Source organism: Sinocyclocheilus grahami, unplaced genomic scaffold, assembly GCF_001515645.1.
Source record: "Sinocyclocheilus grahami isolate Dianchi unplaced genomic scaffold, SAMN03320097.WGS_v1.1 scaffold13.1, whole genome shotgun sequence".
Lineage (NCBI taxonomy): Eukaryota > Metazoa > Chordata > Actinopteri > Cypriniformes > Cyprinidae > Sinocyclocheilus > Sinocyclocheilus grahami.
The window spans coordinates 1568945-1587628 of record NW_015505192.1 but is presented as its reverse complement, the minus strand read 5'-3'; the positions used below and the strand labels follow the sequence as shown (position 1 = coordinate 1587628).

Genomic DNA, 18684 nt, shown 5'->3' with positions numbered 1-18684 from the left:
TAAAGCTCAATGTTCACAAACTCAGTACTGTAAAAAAAAAAAAGAAAAGAAAAAAAGTCAGGTAACCTAAAAGTGTGCTTCATGTGTCCCTGCTGACAATAACAGCTAAAACCGGTCTTACCATGTGCTGGTGTCTCAAGCTATTAAAATTATTCACTATTAGTCACAAATTTGACCTCAGCTATTCTTATGTCCTTAATATGACTTGATCAGTCACAGGCTATACAGTAGCAGATATCATTTACAGTATATATTCAGTAAACTACAGAAAACCTCATGATGGTTTCATATCATCATTGATTACAAGTAACACTATGGATAGATTTAAAAGGTTAAATAAATGCCGTTTTTAGGAAATGTAAGTGTATTTCCTACAGTATTATTGGGATATGCATGTGATATTTTTCCATTCAGCACCTCTAATGCTTAACTTACTCTGGAAAGGTGGCATAGAAGCACTTCTGAAGTGGCATTTATGCATCTTTACACAGACTGTTTATGCTGCTCAGAGGTGGCATACACGCATTTACTCTAAACATTAAAGTAAACATTTACACCGAATTTTGAGCAGGCACAGAGCAGCCTTAGCTCCACTGTGTAAAAATGCCATAAGCGTGATTTGAAACATGAATCTTACATTTCTGCTATCAAATTAAATGATTATTCAAATTATTAAAGTGAAAGAAGAACCAAATAAGATGGAGAAACAAATGGAGAAAAAAACATTTTTGAAAAATATATTTAATTCATATTTTATTGTATGTCCTTTGTAGAAGACACCAGTACTAAGTTATTAAATGATTATTCAAATTATTAAAGTGAAAGAAGAACCAAATAAGATGGAGAAACAAATGGAGAAAAAACATTTTTGAAAAATATATTTAATTCATATTTTATTGTATGTCCTTTGTAGAAGACACCAGTACTAAGTTATAAAAAAAAGGCATGTATAGGCAAAAACAATGTTTCATTTTTTCATTCACCAATCAGTTTTTAGGTTTCAGGCTATTTTTAACCAAACTTTGTACAAAGATGATTCTCAACTACGTTATGAAAATTATAACAGAATGATTTGATATACTATTTTACTTTATTCAATATGTGCATAAAATGTTCATAAATTGGTATTCCCATATTGTACAATGTATCTATACCTTGCATCTAATTTGCATAAATATGTGTTCTTGGGGCAAACCATAATAAAATAAAGAAGCGTAATAATGGGAGTAATAACTTTGCAACATTTTCATAAGAATATCTCATATTTCATAGGAATATTGATCTATAATGTCTTTCCCTATTGACTTCTTGTTTCCCCAAAATGCCTGATTAACATGATGTTTGTCCTGGTGTCCTCTACAGAAGACACGTATGAAAATGATGCCCTGTTTCGTAACAAAAAGTCATATTCTGATTTGAAACCCTATAACATTTTTCTGAGATGTTTATATACGACAGACAATTTGAATTTAGTCAGATTTAAATGATAATTACAAAAGATTATCATATTTCCCTAAGAGTGCTAAATTCTATTATCAGTCACTTTTAAAGACCAAGGAGAGGGAGTGTTTATGATCAAACCTCCAAACATTTGATATCTCTAAAAAGCCCTGAATGTGCTCTGTACAGGACATCCAGACATGAGAAATTCACTAAAATATAATGTCCCCTACAGAGGAAAAAAATCTATGCCTGGGTCCCAGGAGGATATTGTGTTTTGATTGCTTGCGTGAAAGGAAACGTGTACAAACCTAAAGGATGAAAACAAGTTTCAATCTCCATCACATTCTTGGATGAATACCAAAACGACAAATGTCAGTTAAGAATGATCAGATGTGCATTGCACTGATTTATATCGGCCATTAGTGCTGCGCTAATTTACCTTCCTCATTTCGAAGTCACGTTCACTCTAGCTCCTCCCCTTCATCCTCCACTCACTGTCTCAATCTTGGACAGTGTACTCACAGTATCCTCCCAACAATAAAGAAATTCCCTGCCTGATAATATTCACCTCATCGCTCCATCCCCTCCAGAACAATGGTGAGTAGAATTTTTTCCCTTTCAAATAACGACGCGCCAAAGGTTTTCGGTCATAAATGTGCATGACGTTTAATCCTCGTCTGTTGTTTTGTTTTTTTAAAGCAGCTCGAGCGGCTTTCTTTGCCATTCAGCGCGCGCCCTTTGCTTAAAATGGAGGCAAAGCTCGCAACATTGCTACTACGTAGTACTACGTTTTTTGTTTTTTTTTTACAAATAATCTTTAGTGAGGTAATGCAAAGAAGGCCATTTAAAAAATATTATTCGTCGCACATGCATTTAGTTTATAAATGCCTTTGCAAACGCCTACAGGATTCCATCCATCCATCCATCCATCCATCCATTCAGATAACGGTGCCCTCAAGAATATGTTAGAAATTACGCGTTGTTTGTCAAATGCTTTTATAAATAACATGATCATTTTACGATGCACATTATAAAATAGTGAAACATTTAACATAAATTACATTTAGTAGTACACCTGTTTTGAGGGTGCATCTCCAAAACCACCTTACATTATGACTTTTTTTTTTGATGTGCATTGAAATTATAGCCAAAATAGTATGCATTATCTCTATCTAAATTATTATATATTCAATTGCAGCACAATTAAAATCACAATGTATTATAGTTAATAAATGGAACGTAATAATATCTTAACAAAAATGCACAAATGGAATGATTGTATTTTATTATTATTATTAAAAAAAAATTTTTGTCACAAGCTCTTTGTCGTCAGAGATTGACAGGATTTTCTTAAAATTTGCATCCACCCCTCCTCCCATCCGCATGAGGAGTAAACTGGGTGGGGACTGCAGCTGTCTGCAGAAGCTCATGTCTGGCCTGTGCAGCAGAGGACTGTATTTCTATTCCTGTTCTGTTCCACAGCTGTTATTGCTTCCACTGAAATTTTACATTAAATGCTTTAATGCATTTCATTATGTTGCTGAATTTGCTTTTGTTCAATTTCTTTTTTTTATCATGCTGTCTTTAGGGAAATTCAACAGTGCAACTAAATATTTAAGATTAGTGGTGACCAAATATAAAAAAAAATAAATGTAAGATCAAGCAACGTTCTGGATTCCCCTCAAATAGTGGTTACAGCCCTTGAGAAAATTCAGTTTCTGCTTCTAAAAACCTTCTTAAAATAAATGCTGTTCCTTTATTGAAATCCATACTCTTATGTAGACCGTTGAGATGACATAAATGGGAAAAGGTGGATTTCTGTCGACATTTTTATTGTTCTCTTTCAACGCCTAGTCAGGCACGGACTGGCAAGCCTGTTCTATGTGGGTGGGGCATATCTGCCTTGTTCCCATTCTGCTGCCTCATTCCCTTTGATTAAAGAGAACTAAATGCTTTCTTTGTTCTTCCTTTTTGGTAACCTACTAAGTCTTTATTATGCCAGTTCACGTCTTGCATGTCTGTTCTTTAGCAGGTGTTTACAGTGCATTTATGATCTCAAAGAAAGACTTTTAGACGTTTTTTGGTACATGATGCAATGTCAGTCAAGTGTCTATTGTTGTACCCAAAATATTAACCAAATGTAAAATGTCATAAAATGCAAATGTCAACAGAATGATGGTGCAAAAGAAGTCTTTTATATGTCTTGAGAGCCAACAACCTAATAAAAAGATTTGTGGCATTTTAATTGAATTATTTACCATTCCTTTCCACAGCGTGAGTGCATCTCTATCCACGTTGGTCAAGCTGGAGTCCAGATTGGCAATGCCTGCTGGGAACTGTATTGTCTTGAGCATGGCATCCAGCCGGATGGGCAGATGCCCAGCGACAAGACCATTGGAGGAGGTGATGATTCCTTCAACACCTTCTTCAGTGAGACTGGAGCTGGAAAGCACGTCCCCAGGGCTGTGTTTGTAGACCTGGAGCCCACTGTCATTGGTAAGAGAATGGGACTTGATTTAAGTTGTGATAATTGTGTGTGTCAAAGTGCTCTGTTTGTTAAACATTTCTTCTTGACCTGTCTGTCCAGATGAGGTGCGCAGTGGGACATACCGTCAGCTGTTCCACCCTGAGCAACTCATCACAGGAAAGGAAGATGCTGCCAATAACTACGCCCGTGGTCACTACACTATTGGAAAAGAAATCATTGACCTGGTGCTGGACAGGATTCGCAAACTGGTAGGTAGTTGCAAATGAACAAACAAACAAAATTAATGATATATTGTATTGAGTTAATTACCATACAGTTTTTTTCAGGCTGACCAGTGCACAGGCCTCCAAGGTTTCCTGGTGTTCCACAGCTTTGGTGGTGGAACCGGCTCTGGCTTAACAGCACTGCTCTCATTTTGGAGCACCATGCTATATGTTTCAATAGTAAATAAATGAACTCACCTATGTTAATATTAACCCTGGCATTTGTGACAGCCAGACTGACATCATTCATCATGGACACATTGATACAGAAGATCCCAGAGTCATTGAAGAAGTGTCGAAGGATGAGTTGACAGTCTGAGGAGGGGCTCACAGCAATGCAGATGGTCGTAACTGGCACATGCCAGTCTGCATCCGATACTACAGTGCACACTTCAGTGGGGAGGCTGGAAAGAGGAGATTAAGGTTGTGAATTCTCCGTCAGGCTGTATTTTGTGGTTCCAGCTACATGTTTTGCCAGATCTCACCTTCCTTGGCAGGAAACAGGGAAATCAACAGCATTCTGCTCCATCTGTGTTAGCAGAAAATCATCAGCTACAGTCACCTGGACGATCTGCACACTCTCAATGCCCTCTGAGGATACAAATGTAGATTACTCTTCAATGAAGGTCTATATTACAAAATATAAAAATACACTGCTGTTCAAGGGAGGAATCTCATCAATAATCTCAATTTCAGTTGAGAAGGATCCATAGCGGTAAATCACAGTCATTTGTGTTTGGAGCCTGGCGCTTTATTATTGATACATGGGCCTGGCTTTCAATGTCGTCTTCCTCCATCATCACCTCCATGTCAGAGGCTGGTGTTTTGGAAATTTGTGTTTAAATTGATATTAATATATTATTTTTGATTATATATTATTAGCATTATTAAGTACATTTATTTACATAATATATCATTTATATTTATATTAATTATATTAACTGAAATTCGAAATATTTTTAACTGCAACTCACCAGTTGCCTCCAGTGTTGTCTTTGTGGCCGTATACAAAGCTTCAGACATCTCAGATGCAGATCTAAAATCAAAGACCTTCTCAAGACTGGATCCTGTTTGAAATCCATTTGTAGGTGCGGGTGGAATAGTTTTCATTGTAGATGCAGGTGTGGATTTCTGAATGGGAGCTGAAGACTGACTGGTAGCATGATCTGTTGAATAATGAAGTCAGTTATAAGTACTTTGACTTCTACTCTGGTTGTAATTAGCACTGATTGTTTTCTATGTCATGCTTTCTAATATTTCAGTATTTACTATAAATTACTATAGTATTTTTTTCATGTGGGGATTAATGTGAACGAATGAATGAATAATTATTTGGAACTGATTCTGATGAACCTGTTGAAACGGTTCATTAATCGCAGTGGACTTTTCGATTCTTTAGCGAATTAACGTGATCCGTTTGCAATCACTGAACGAAGGATTTACCTGATGGCGCGAAAATTAAGTGACTAATGCTGAATATTAGTAATGTTTGTTGTAAATGTAACGTATATTATTTAGGGTATGCATGACTGTAAGTTGTTTGTGAACTAAATTCCCTTATGAAAATTAACCATGCTTTTAACACAAATAAAACCAAAAAACCATGGTTACTATTGTTAAACCATGGTAACCACAAATTAACCATGGTTTTGCTCCACTAAGCGTAGTTTAAAGGGGTCCTATGATGGGATTTCAATTTTTCCTTTCTCTTTGGAGTGTTACAAGCTCTTGGTGCATAAAGAAGATCTGTAAAGTTGCAAAGACTAAAGTCTCAAATCCAAAGAGATATTCTTTATAAAAGTTAAGAGTCAGCCACATCTACCTAAAACGGCTCGTTCTAACACGCCCCCACATGTCTACGTCAGGATGTGGGAAGATTTGCATAACGCCGCCCAAATGTTCACGCAAAGAAAGGCGGCGTAACTTTTATTCACACTGTAGTATTGTTGCCGCCGCGGCCATGTCGTGAAGGCGCTGTGTGCTTCGTTGTGAAAGCGAAACTACTTTGTTTGGTCTTCCAAAAGAGGACACGACTAGAAATCAGTGGTTAAGTTGTATTTACAACACTGTTCCGGAACAGTTCAACGCAAATATTCAGATGTGTGCAGCACATTTTATGGAGGACTGTTTCCTGATCCTGGGAGAGTAGACTACAATGCCGGCTGTTCTGACTCACAGACTGTAAGTACATTTTCATTTAAAGGATTTGCCACTGAGGATTCAAACATGAATTTTGAGCAGTGTAGAGTAGGGCTTGTTTTGTTCCGATCACAAATGCAGACATGGTTTTATGTTTACGAGGCGCGATGCAACGCAACACGTAAAAGGACAGTATAAATCATTATAATCAGTAATTATGTCCCGACTGGATGCAACAAATGCCTCGTTTGTAATGGGTTTTAATGTTTTTGAATCATCGCTCTGGCCAGACAAGGCATCACAGTATGGTAAGGGACGTAACATTTCCGTCACACTCTTGAGGTATTCAACCAATCACAACGCACTGGATAGCTGGCCAATCAGAGCACACCTCGCTTTTCAGACCGATGAGCTTTATAAAAATAGACGTGTTTCAGAAAGGCGGGGCATAGAGGAGAAACAATAATGTACAGTATGTGGAAAAGAATGTGGTTTTTGAACTTTAAACCGCATAAACACATTTCATTACACCAAATACACAAAATAATGTTCTTTTTAGCAGCATCATATGATCCCTTTAACCATGGTAGGCTATTTGTAGTAAAACTGTGGTTATACAAATAGTAAAAATATGTGCCAAAAAACCATGGTTACTACACTTGTACTACAATAAAACCATGGTTAATTTTCATAAAGGTTTGCTGTAAAAGGCCGAGCTGTTGAAGCTCATTTTATGAAATATTAGAATGCAGAGAACTAGTTGGCGATACATACTACTTTATAACATCAGACTGAGCTCTATCACACTAGACCCCTCTCTCCATAAACAGGTGCTTTGAGGACCAGGATGATCATATCAAATTGCAAAAAAAAAATAAAAAAAATGTAATTCAATTTACAAATAAATAAAAGATAAAACTATTTTACTGAGGTATCATTTCATTAGAGCATCTAAACTTGAACTCAAATACATGATTTGTGTACTTTGTCCACGAATATAACTAAACAGCAAAACCATGCAGTGCACCTGCAGTGATGTGTTCAGTAGGGTGGATGGGGCTCTCAGTGGTGAGGGTGTTGGTGGTGGGACGGGCCTCATTGGGAAGGTTTGTTGGAGTGGCACAAGATAAATCCGGAATAGTTGCTTGTACGACAACTTGGGCCTTGAAAGCTCCAGCTGCAGTGTAAGTGTGTGTGACGGTGAGTTCCCTGGAGATTACAGTGCCACTGCCATCCCCGAAGTTCCAGTTAAAAGTCACATCTGATTTGCTCAGGTATTGGCTGGGGTCATGAAGGGTGATGGTCTAGAAACAAGGATTAAATATAGTATTGCATTACTTAAACCATAAAATCATAAAAGATTAACATTAGGTTACACTGACCGGTTATACTGAACTGTGTGGATGCATATCTAATAGGGATGAATTTATCTTTTTTGCCTGTAGTGATAAATGACAACATCCATCATGTAAGAGGCAAGAGGAACATCATCAGCAGGAGTGCTCTTGGGCTATGCTGTATTTTTTTCAAGTTATAGAATGTATCATTTCTTATTTGATCTGATTAACTAATGCATGTTACGACTAATCTTGGAAAATTCCCAGACATTTTCATGTGCCACATGAACTTTTAATGAATATAAGGGAGTCAAGGAGATCAGCATGTTGTCATGCAGCAAATCTGCCCTAGGGTTTAGGAAGTTTAGTTGGTGCAGGCCTTAACTGAAATAATTAACTAATATAGTTAATGTTTTTGTTTTGACTTTCCTTTTCAATGCAGTTAAAAAGAACCCTGCACTAAACATAAACACTGGTAAACATAATTCTATTATATAACCAGGGAATACAAGAACATGATGCTGTGGCTACTGGATACAATTAATATTACATAATACATTGCGTAGCACACCTCGCTTTTCAGACCGATGAGCTTTATAAAAATAGACGTGTTTCAGAAAGGCGGGGCATAGAGGAGAAACAATAATGTACAGTATGTGGAAAAGAATGTGGTTTTTGAACTTTAAACCGCATAAACACATTTCATTACACCAAATACACAAAATAATGTTCTTTTTAGCAGCATCATATGATCCCTTTAACCATGGTAGGCTATTTGTAGTAAAACTGTGGTTATACAAATAGTAAAAATATGTGCCAAAAAACCATGGTTACTACACTTGTACTACAATAAAACCATGGTTAATTTTCATAAAGGTTTGCTGTAAAAGGCCGAGCTGTTGAAGCTCATTTTATGAAATATTAGAATGCAGAGAACTAGTTGGCGATACATACTACTTTATAACATCAGACTGAGCTCTATCACACTAGACCCCTCTCTCCATAAACAGGTGCTTTGAGGACCAGGATGATATCAAATTGCAAAAAAAAAATAAAAAAAATGTAATTCAATTTACAAATAAATAAAAGATAAAACTATTTTACTGAGGTATCATTTCATTAGAGCATCTAAACTTGAACTCAAATACATGATTTGTGTACTTTGTCCACGAATATAACTAAACAGCAAAACCATGCAGTGCACCTGCAGTGATGTGTTCAGTAGGGTGGATGGGGCTCTCAGTGGTGAGGGTGTTGGTGGTGGGACGGGCCTCATTGGGAAGGTTTGTTGGAGTGGCACAAGATAAATCCGGAATAGTTGCTTGTACGACAACTTGGGCCTTGAAAGCTCCAGCTGCAGTGTAAGTGTGTGTGACGGTGAGTTCCCTGGAGATTACAGTGCCACTGCCATCCCCGAAGTTCCAGTTAAAAGTCACATCTGATTTGCTCAGGTATTGGCTGGGGTCATGAAGGGTGATGGTCTAGAAACAAGGATTAAATATAGTATTGCATTACTTAAACCATAAAATCATAAAAGATTAACATTAGGTTACACTGACCGGTTATACTGAACTGTGTGGATGCATATCTAATAGGGATGAATTTATCTTTTTTGCCTGTAGTGATAAATGACAACATCCATCATGTAAGAGGCAAGAGGAACATCATCAGTGCCAATGGTCAGTGATGAAGGAGGGCCATCGCACACCTGCCAGTATTTACCTGTCAAACCCAATAGAGGATTGTCAGGTAGGTTAGACAACTGCACATCACAGTACAGTAAGCGCTTCTTTCCTTACCCCAGGTTTTCCATACAAACACATAGGTAGGTTGCTTGTCCCCTTGTCTAGAAAAGAGAGGAACATCAGGGAACACAGCGTTCCATTCATCTACAGAGTTCTCCTCAGGATAGACAGGCTCACCCTCGTGGAACTGTGCGCCTAAATTAGAAAAGTTGCCATATTTGTGCATCATTTTTAAGATTAATACAACTAAATTTCTTGGTCATAGTGCCGGTAGCAGAATGTAAATTTTTCATCTTTTGTGAATAAAGTGAAGGTGATTTTGGCACCGGTCAAAGTGGGTGCATCATTTCCCACTTCAAACTTCAGTTGTCCACCTGTAGAAATGTACATTTATGAATTTGACAGATGCTTTATGTACACTCAAATAAAGGTTGCAAAACTGTTTTTTACTGCAATCCCATAGAAGAACCATGTTGGGTTTCTCAAAGAACCTTCATGTCCTTTTCCTCATGGAACCATTGATACCAATAAAGAACCTTTAGTTTCAAGAGTGTAGAACCGCCATTTGGTTCCCCAAAGAACATTTCAGTGAACAGTTCTTAAAAAAAATATTTTTTTCTTAGTGTGAAGGATAATCTGACGACATTTTTTCCACTATTAAGAATCTTTTGTATAATGGAAAGATTCCATGAATATTAAAGTTTCTTCATGGAACCATAAATGCCAATAAATGACCTTTATTTTTAAGAGTGTAAATGCAAATTGCATTGCATTCAAGATAAACATTTCTATCAGTTCAATACACTCGCTGGGAATCAAACCCACAAATTTGGGGTTTGATAGCAACATGTGCTTTCTTGAGTGAATTTTTATTACCTGTCCAGCTGTTTTTGTAGCGTGGGTCTCCATCTTTCCACACTGGGAACCGTTTTGTATTCCATGTCTGATGTTGATTGAATCTTGATTTTGAGTTGCTTCTGTCAACTTGTCCTTATGCAGAGTTAAAAAAAAACCCAGGGAAATTGAAAAGGGAATTATTTGGAGAAAACTGAAAATGATTTGAGAGTACAGGCACTGGAAGCCACACTGGAAGCTCATTTGACTATAAAAGTGACAAACTTTAAAGCCTACAACTGGTGGAGAGATTGAGAGGCGGGGCATGTGACCGGATCAAATATTTAGCACACTTTCTGCTGTGTTACCCCAAATCCTGTGCATGTGATGGTCAGCTGTCCATGTGACCATACTTTTGGCTTTACTGCATAAAGGAGGGGTTTGCGTTCAGAGCACATAGGCTAGCTAGCAGAACACAAAATCAGAATGCAATGCTACAATTATGAATGATTGAAACTCAAAACAGCTGGTGCTGCACCAGTCAAAACTATTGCATTATGGGTATTAAAGACACTACAGGAGTGGGAGAGAGAAAAAAATCTGCAAGTTTGCAACTTTTGTCTGTGACTTCAGATTTACTGATACACATGTGTGGCTATTCTCTACAACTACAAATGCTGCTGTAACGGTCACTCAGTTGTTTTGCACCAAAAATACCTTCATAGTGCAGGCCTTAACTGAAATAATTAACTAATATAGTTAATGTTTTTGTTTTGACTTTCCTTTTCAATGCAGTTAAAAAGAACCCTGCACTAAACATAAACACTGGTAAACATAATTCCATTATATAACCAGGGAATACAAGAACATGATGCTGTGGCTACTGGATACAATTAATATTACATAATACATTGCGTCACTTGTTGTTGGGACCTTAACAAATTTCAGTCTCAGAGACATCGCTCTTCATATAGACATGTCCTACATCTGGGGCTGAATAGCTCCTCCCATCACTTAAGACCATGCAAAACTATTGCATTATGGGTATTAAAGACACTACAGGAGTGCTCTTGGGCTATGCTGTATTTTTTTCAAGTTATAGAATGTATAATTCCTTATTTGATCTGATTAACTAATGCATGTTACGACTAATCTTGGAAAATTCCCAGACATTTTCATGTGCCACATGAACTTTTAATGAATATAAGGGAGTCAAGGAGATCAGCATGTTGTCATGCAGCAAATCTGCCCTAGGGTTTAGGAAGTTTAGTTGGTGCAGGCCTTAACTGAAATAATTAACTAATATAGTTAATGTTTTTGTTTTGACTTTCCTTTTCAATGCAGTTAAAAAGAACCCTGCACTAAACATAAACACTGGTAAACATAATTCTATTATATAACCAGGGAATACAAGAACATGATGCTGTGGCTACTGGATACAATTAATATTACATAATACATTGCGTCACTTGTTGTTGGGACCTTAACAAATTTCAGTCTCAGAGACATCGCTCTTCATATAGACATGTCCTACATCTGGGGCTGAATAGCTCCTCCAATCACTTAAGACCATGCAAGCATGAGTAGAACGTCTGTCACATTATTACAATTTACACTGCAATCGGTAAGAAAAACACCCACAAGTATGTTTCTCATAAAACATTATTGTACATCAACCACATTTATAAAAAGGAACCAAGTTCACAAAAATGCAAACCTTAACTTCTGACAAGAAACACCCCAACAATTCAATTCAAAACCTGAGAGTTCATGTGGTACTACTAAAACACAGTATATATACATTTAATAAAATGCTATATTCTTGAGACGGAGATACACAGAAAATACAGTGGTGACATGAATTGCATTAGACCCACAGAACGCCTTCTCTTCAGTCTTACTGAACCAAAACTAGAAACCAGCAAACACAAAACTAAAACATGATGTTAAACCTTCAAATTCGACTTGGGAACGATAACAGAAACATGGACAGGAAATGAGTGCATCATATAGGGAATATATGCCAAAACTGTGAAAACAGATCTTTTATAGCTTATTATAGTGTGTTTCATATAATTTCACAATGTTCCTGAAATGTTCCTCAACATCAACAGGCACAATCAGGAAAACGATAAAAGGACGGCAGAATCACTGCTAACATCTTATTAAAAGAACGCGACATTTATTAAAGTAAAATGTACTCGGACAGTAGAAACTCAATTTCATGCTTCCACTTTTTTGTCTGTAAATTGATCAACGAAAGTCATGCCATTAATTAAGAGGACAGTTAGAGAAGTAATCTGCATTATTAACTGCATACAAAAGCATGATCAAGCAAGAGACAATCTTGTTAAAGGTACAAACTGATTGGCTCAAAACATTTAAGTTCCCACCAGTTTTAATTTCATGAATCAGGATCGGATGGCATATTGTCATTCCCAAACACACACAAAAAAAAGACCTTGATACAATTACAAGGTTAAACAAAAATGGAGGTATTACAACAAAAAAACATGAGCGGTTAGCATTTTCGCCATTCGCTCTACAAGCGTCGATTTGAGTGTTCAAATGCAGACAGATAACAAATAGCTAACAGACCATACAAGAGACGGCATATTTAAAGAGATAGTCATCCAAAAATGAAGATATTTTGGGGTCCAAACAACATCAAACACCATACTTTCATTATATGGACAAAATAAATTTTGGGAGAAGAAAGTCATATAGGTTTGGAAAAACATTACAGAATTTAAATTTTTTGGCGAACTATCTCTTTAACGTTAAAAAATGAAGCTATGATGGATAATAGTACCACCATTTTAATGGGAATCATTTATAAATGCCGACAGAATGAATCTTATACTGTTGTCATTTTTTTTTCAACTGAAGAAGCATCAAAAAATGTTAGCTTCACAGAAAATTGGTGGAAAGATGCTTCATTTGGATTGTATTTTTACCCATCACAGATTAATTTTCACTCAAGTTTAAAGGCCATTTATACATCAGTTACATTATAAAATGACAAATAGCCTGCATCTGACAGCTTTTGTGTTTGTGTTGCTGGAAAAAAAAAACCCTGAAATAAAAGAATGAAAACGAGTACAAGCTAGACATACTGTTGTGTATAGTGTATCATATATGAGCATGATATTCTACAACCATTTAAAACAATGACTGCATCTGACTCAATCTAGAATCGTAGGTCTAGACATACTTTCCCAAAATTAGGCATATTCTTGTTTTTTTTTTGGAAAAATGTAAAAATAGTCCATTTTTAGTCATTTACAGAATCAATACAAAAAAACACCACAAATATTTACCAAACAAAATCAAAACATTACTTCAGTGACTATTCATATGTTAGAAACATACATTTTGATGCAAATATTGGGGATTTGTATGTCCATTCTCAAAACATACATGACATATCAAGTAAATACAGACTGGGGAGCAGGTTACAACAGTATAAAAATAAATCCAAACATCGTCTGACGCATTCAAGCAACGACTGCTAATAACTATGGTTTTAAAAGGCTAATAATAAATACCATACTCGATAAAAAAAGACATATATTGTTAGCAAGACTTAAATCCATACATTAAACAAAAACATTTTCCTTTTTGCATTCAGTTACACTTTTTTTTTAAAGAGGACAACGGATCCCTCTCATTCAGTAATACATACCCTTAATTCCATTATGCTTTTCTGTTAGAGCTGATATAAAACTGAGCAACATCAAAAATAGCATGTACAATTTTTTTTCAATAAATAACATTTTTGCTTTTTTTTTTTTTTTGCAATATTTTGTTCTATTATAACATTATTGCCACAGATGGGTGTTGTGAACACACTCGCTCGCACAAAACGCAAGACAACATGAGGGCAAAGATTCACCAGGTACATTTTTTGCCTTACATTACTCTGCTGTCAAACTCAATATCACTAAGTTAGATGCACAAAAGGAACCCAGGGTTCCCAAAACGACTGATTTGATCAGCGTATGTGGACGGATGAGCGGAAAGGGGTTTATTTGGGCAGTGGCGGCAGAGGTGGAGGTGGTTCTGAGGGTAAAGGTGGTGCTTGGGTTCCTCCGCGAGCACTACTGCTATACCGATACTCTCCGTACTGAGAGCGATAGTCAAACATCTGAGGTTGTGCCGGCTGCACCCCCTGCGCACTGAGCAGCGAGTTCAACATGTCAAACGTGTCCTGGTACTCGTTGGACTGGCTGCCCGTATTGTGCCCGTTCGTGTCGGCTTTGTCCAACTTGGAGTGTGAATAGTTTCCCTGATGGTGCGAGAGGCTCAGCGAGGGAAGGATGTCGGACCCCTGACCCATCGCGTGGGAGGGCACTCCAGGAAGCGTCGGCAACTGAAACGAGTTTCTGGACGATTTGCTGACTTTCGAGGAATGGCTGCCAGAAGAAGGATCTGGCAGGTGGGTCCTTTTTCGGGATGAGGATGACGAAGAACTCGTTCGCATAGAATCACCTGAGACCTTTTTGCTACTTCCTGAAGCGCTGGCAGAACTTGAGTGTTTTTGTGCTGAGGATGAGGAAGACGATGCTGATAAAGAGCCGGTGGTGGAAGAGGAGGAGTGGTGGTGGTGATGGTGATGGTGGTTGGACCGCTCTCGGTGCTTCTCGCGACTTTTCCCGTCTTCTCCGGACCCGCTACGCCTTTCTGGAACCCGAATCCGCACTTTAATATCCGGTTCGGATCCTCGACTGCTGCTACTGCTGCTGTTCCCGCCACTGCTTGATTGGCCTGGCACTGCCAAGCGCATTTTTATGGAACTCCGTTCCGTTCGCTCGTCCAGTGGGATCTTCAGGACGATAGGTGAGGGGTTGTTTAGGTCTGAGGAACTAGAGCTGGACTGCTGGTGGTGATGGTGCTTCTCTTTCTTCTGCTGGTTCATGAGTGCCTGGGCGGCAGTGGCGTATCCCTGTTTCACACTAGCCTCCATGTTCTCCAACTTCCGCTTCTGCGCCGCCAGCTCGTCTGCGTGCTTCACTCGATACTCATTCAGAGACAACTTAGCAGGTGCATGAAGCTCATTGGTGGTGGGCTGCTCCTTGGCAGGAGGCTGCCAGTGTTGGGATGAGGGAGCAATGCTGTGGTCGTCAGCGGAGGAGTCCATGGAGGAACCGGAGGGTGGGGCGGAGAGGCTCATCAGCCCGGCCAATGTACTGTCGGACGATGCCATGGAGATCATGTTCAAAATGGCTTCTGACTGATCACCATCTTGCACTTTTGATTTCTTGGTAGTTTGTCCTGCAGCCTGAGGCACAACAAACAAGAAAGTAAATTATGAAGATGAAATTTGTATGATCAAAAGAGACTACTGAGCGAAACTTTAGATTTTTTTGGAAAGAAAGAAATTAATGATTTTATTCAGTAGGAATGCATTAAATTGTTATTGTATTATTAATATGTCAGCAGTTGATACCATTACCATCTCCTGATTTAATATGCTGTAAAACTATTATGCTATTGCACACAATCCTAAAAAAAAGTAGATATTCACAGAAACAATGTCATAATAGGAGAGATTTGAAGACTAAATGCCACTGAAGATAAAAACAGGGTTTCTGCGAGTCTTATGAAGGCAAATTTAAAACATTTTAAGACCAAGTAAAGAAAATGTTAGGAAAATTGAAAGGAATAAAAAAAAATAATAATATGGCCTATAATGTAAATGTCTTGTGTTAACAATGCTTTAGAGTTTTAAGAAAAATAAATTGATCTCCATTTAAATATTACAAAAAAACAAAATGCTTGGATAGCTCTGATTCTGACCAGTTTAATATGAAAAGACATTTTTACTGTACTTTTCGATATTCATTTTTTGCAGGGCACACAACATTTAATGCCATGACTTATGAATTTAAGACGTTCTGCTTCAATTAAAGACCATTTTTGGCCTTTTTTGTGGAAGGGTGAATTACAACTTTTTAAGACATGCAGAAACACTGTAAAACAGTTTTAGTTGACAGTGTCAAATTATGATTTAAGTTGGTAATTGGTACTGATACTGCAGAAAAAAATGGCACTGTTACAGTTTTTTTATTTAATACCAGAAGTTTTGACATTTCCAGTGGACTCAAGATATACTAAGATTAATACGCAAAATTGATAGCACTGTGAAACCACACACAGGAAGGGTGCATTGCCAGATTGACATGGAAATAAAAATGACAAAGGTTACAGTAGTATGGCTCTTAAAGAAGAGCTTGTAATAGTCCTGTCGACTCCTGGGAATTAGCAGTGAATGAGAATAAATGTGGTTATTCGGTGCATCTCTCTAGTATGGTGATTCACTGACCCATTCTTGCCCTTCCAAACTTACCCAGGGTCTGGAGTATAATGCTCTCAAGAATGACCAGGTCTTGGGCTTGTTGCAGGTATGTCTGAGATTAAGAGGACAGGCAGGTTACTCACATGGTCTCTTGGTCATGACTACATGCTCACTTGTTCTGATCAAATTATTATGACCCTCTTTTTGCACCAAGCCAATCACCTTATCATACAAGCTATGCCCTTTCAATTCATTAATATGATAGTTAGTGAAGACTAACACAACAGATAAAGACTGAAGCAAGTTTACACACATCCAACCTAAGAGGAAAAAAATGAGATCAATTCAGGGAGAACATGGGCGAAGAAACAAGATAGTCTATGTATGATCGGATGGTTTATTCATATCCAAAACGAGACAATGTTAACATGCAGTGCATGTTTCATTCATACGCGAAGCCGGAGGGCGCTCTCACGCAGAAAGTCCAAAACGGCCTAGTAGAAGTAATATATAATAACTTATAATGTGCAGTAAATCCCTAGTATGGACAAAGGCAAAGCCACTAGAAATGGTATTCCTGTTAAACATACAGTTACCTATTTAGGTGTTATCATACATAAAGATGAGAATGAACGCAGTGTGCTCAATTTCAAGCCTATAATGAACAAAAGTTCGTCTTTGGAACACAATTTAAAGGGGTCCTATTATGCCTTTTCACTTTTTTAATTTTAGTCAGTGTATATGTTTGGGCATAAAAAAGATCTACAAAGTTACAAATCTCAAAGTCCACTCCAAAGGGAGATATTTTGTTTTTAAAAAAATCCCTTTTCAAGAACTACAACGAACGGCTCGTTTGGACTACAGCAATGTTTTCTGGGTTTTGTGATGCCACAAATGGCGCTTTTCCACTGCATGGTACGGCTCGGTACGGTTCACTTTTGGGGGGTTTTCCACTGGGTACAGTACATGGTACTTTTTTTAGTACCACCTCGGTTGAGGTTCCAAGTGAACCGTACCGTTACCAAAACGTGACGTGTAAACTCTGCTGATCACGGATTGGCCGGAGAGAATCATCACTACCTGCGTCACTGAACTTGCGACACAAACACAACAGAACCGCTAGATTTAAATCAGCACAGCCAGCGAAGGATCGAACGCAACTGTTTTGAACGAGCACACCTTTTTTTAACAAGCAAAAAGTGATTGTTTCGTTGTCTGTTGAGGAAGTACAGACGTTCCTCTCATTGATAGCAGAGGAGCGGATCCAGCGAGAGCTTGATGGGGTGAGGCGGAATTAAAACGTTTTTCAGGAGTCGCGGCAATAGAGGCGGCGCAACTATAATGACATGTGAACAATCCCGCCCACTCTAAAGCAGTACTAAACGGCAGTGGAAACTCAAACCGAGCCGTGCCGTACTGTGCCGAGTCGTACCCATTAGAATATCATTAAAATAATTCCCGCCTACGAAATTCTAATGGTTGGGGGGTGGGGAGGGGCGAGGTCGTGGTTAGAACGCTTGGTTGAGTGCATCAGACAAGACGACGACGACGAAGTGCTGCTGTAGCCTGAAGTTTTCGCAGGTTATTACACATGCACCTGAATAATTATGTATGTAAATATGTATGTTACAATTATGAAAACGTTTTTTATAAATTGCTGACAGTACAATCCTGGATAATGATGTAATCTGCAGAATTGACACTTTAATTTTGAGACTACAGTGTTTCCCATACATTGAGTGCAGGTGTTTTTATATCACTGTATTTCTGAAGGAAACTGACTGTCTTCAGAAAATTTTGGATGTCATTTTCATGTCTTCTTGTATGTCTGATAAAGCAGCGTTTGTGAGCGAAGCGCTGCTTTGTGTACAGTCGTTACCGGGGAAACCTCTATCTCTACTACTTCAACAGCGCCTGCTGCTGCCAGAGAATGAGTTTGCATATATATGCCGCCACAAATAGATAGTTCAAGTCTGTGGGAAACACTGGACTGTGGTATAAATAAATTCAATTGTATAACAGTTTCACTGCAATTCATGTTATAATGTTAAAATTAAAGAACAATAAACAAAATACATATGCACTTATCTGTACTTAGTAAATGCAGTTATTTTTAAGCGGTTGTTGACATCCTATC

At 37.9% G+C, this 18684-nt stretch overlaps 3 protein-coding genes across 3 annotated transcripts in view; 1 reads left to right on the top strand and 2 right to left on the bottom strand.

The window, feature by feature from the left end:
* Window positions 1-1912: 1912 nt before the first annotated feature.
* On the top strand, window positions 1913-4386 carry LOC107599425 (tubulin alpha chain). Its single transcript, XM_016291010.1, has 4 exons — window positions 1913-2040; window positions 3717-3939; window positions 4031-4179; window positions 4258-4386. The coding sequence occupies exons 1-4, from the start codon at window positions 2038-2040 to the stop codon at window positions 4384-4386; spliced, it is 504 nt and encodes a 167-aa protein (XP_016146496.1). The 5' UTR covers window positions 1913-2037.
* A 10-nt stretch (window positions 4387-4396) lies between these two features.
* LOC107599414 (melanocyte protein PMEL-like) lies at window positions 4397-9644 on the bottom strand (the record flags this gene model as incomplete). The annotated part of the gene is made up of 7 exons (XM_016290998.1): window positions 9470-9644; window positions 9307-9392; window positions 8879-9151; window positions 7361-7637; window positions 5169-5360; window positions 4680-4785; window positions 4397-4598 (listed from the first exon to the last, which is right to left on the bottom strand). Coding segments are annotated over exons 1-7 (1311 nt in total), but the record flags the coding sequence as incomplete, so codon positions are not given.
* A 4133-nt stretch (window positions 9645-13777) lies between these two features.
* The window catches only part of LOC107599404 (cyclin-T1-like), a 19890-nt gene continuing 14983 nt past the window's right edge, over window positions 13778-18684 (bottom strand). Inside the window, exons 4-6 of the mRNA XM_016290987.1 lie at window positions 16575-16659; window positions 16279-16283; window positions 13778-15530 (exon numbers count right to left, since the gene is read on the bottom strand). Of these exons, the coding sequence (XP_016146473.1) occupies window positions 14277-15530; window positions 16279-16283; window positions 16575-16659 (1344 nt within the window). The 3' untranslated portion in view covers window positions 13778-14276. The remainder of the gene's footprint in view (window positions 15531-16278; window positions 16284-16574; window positions 16660-18684) is intronic.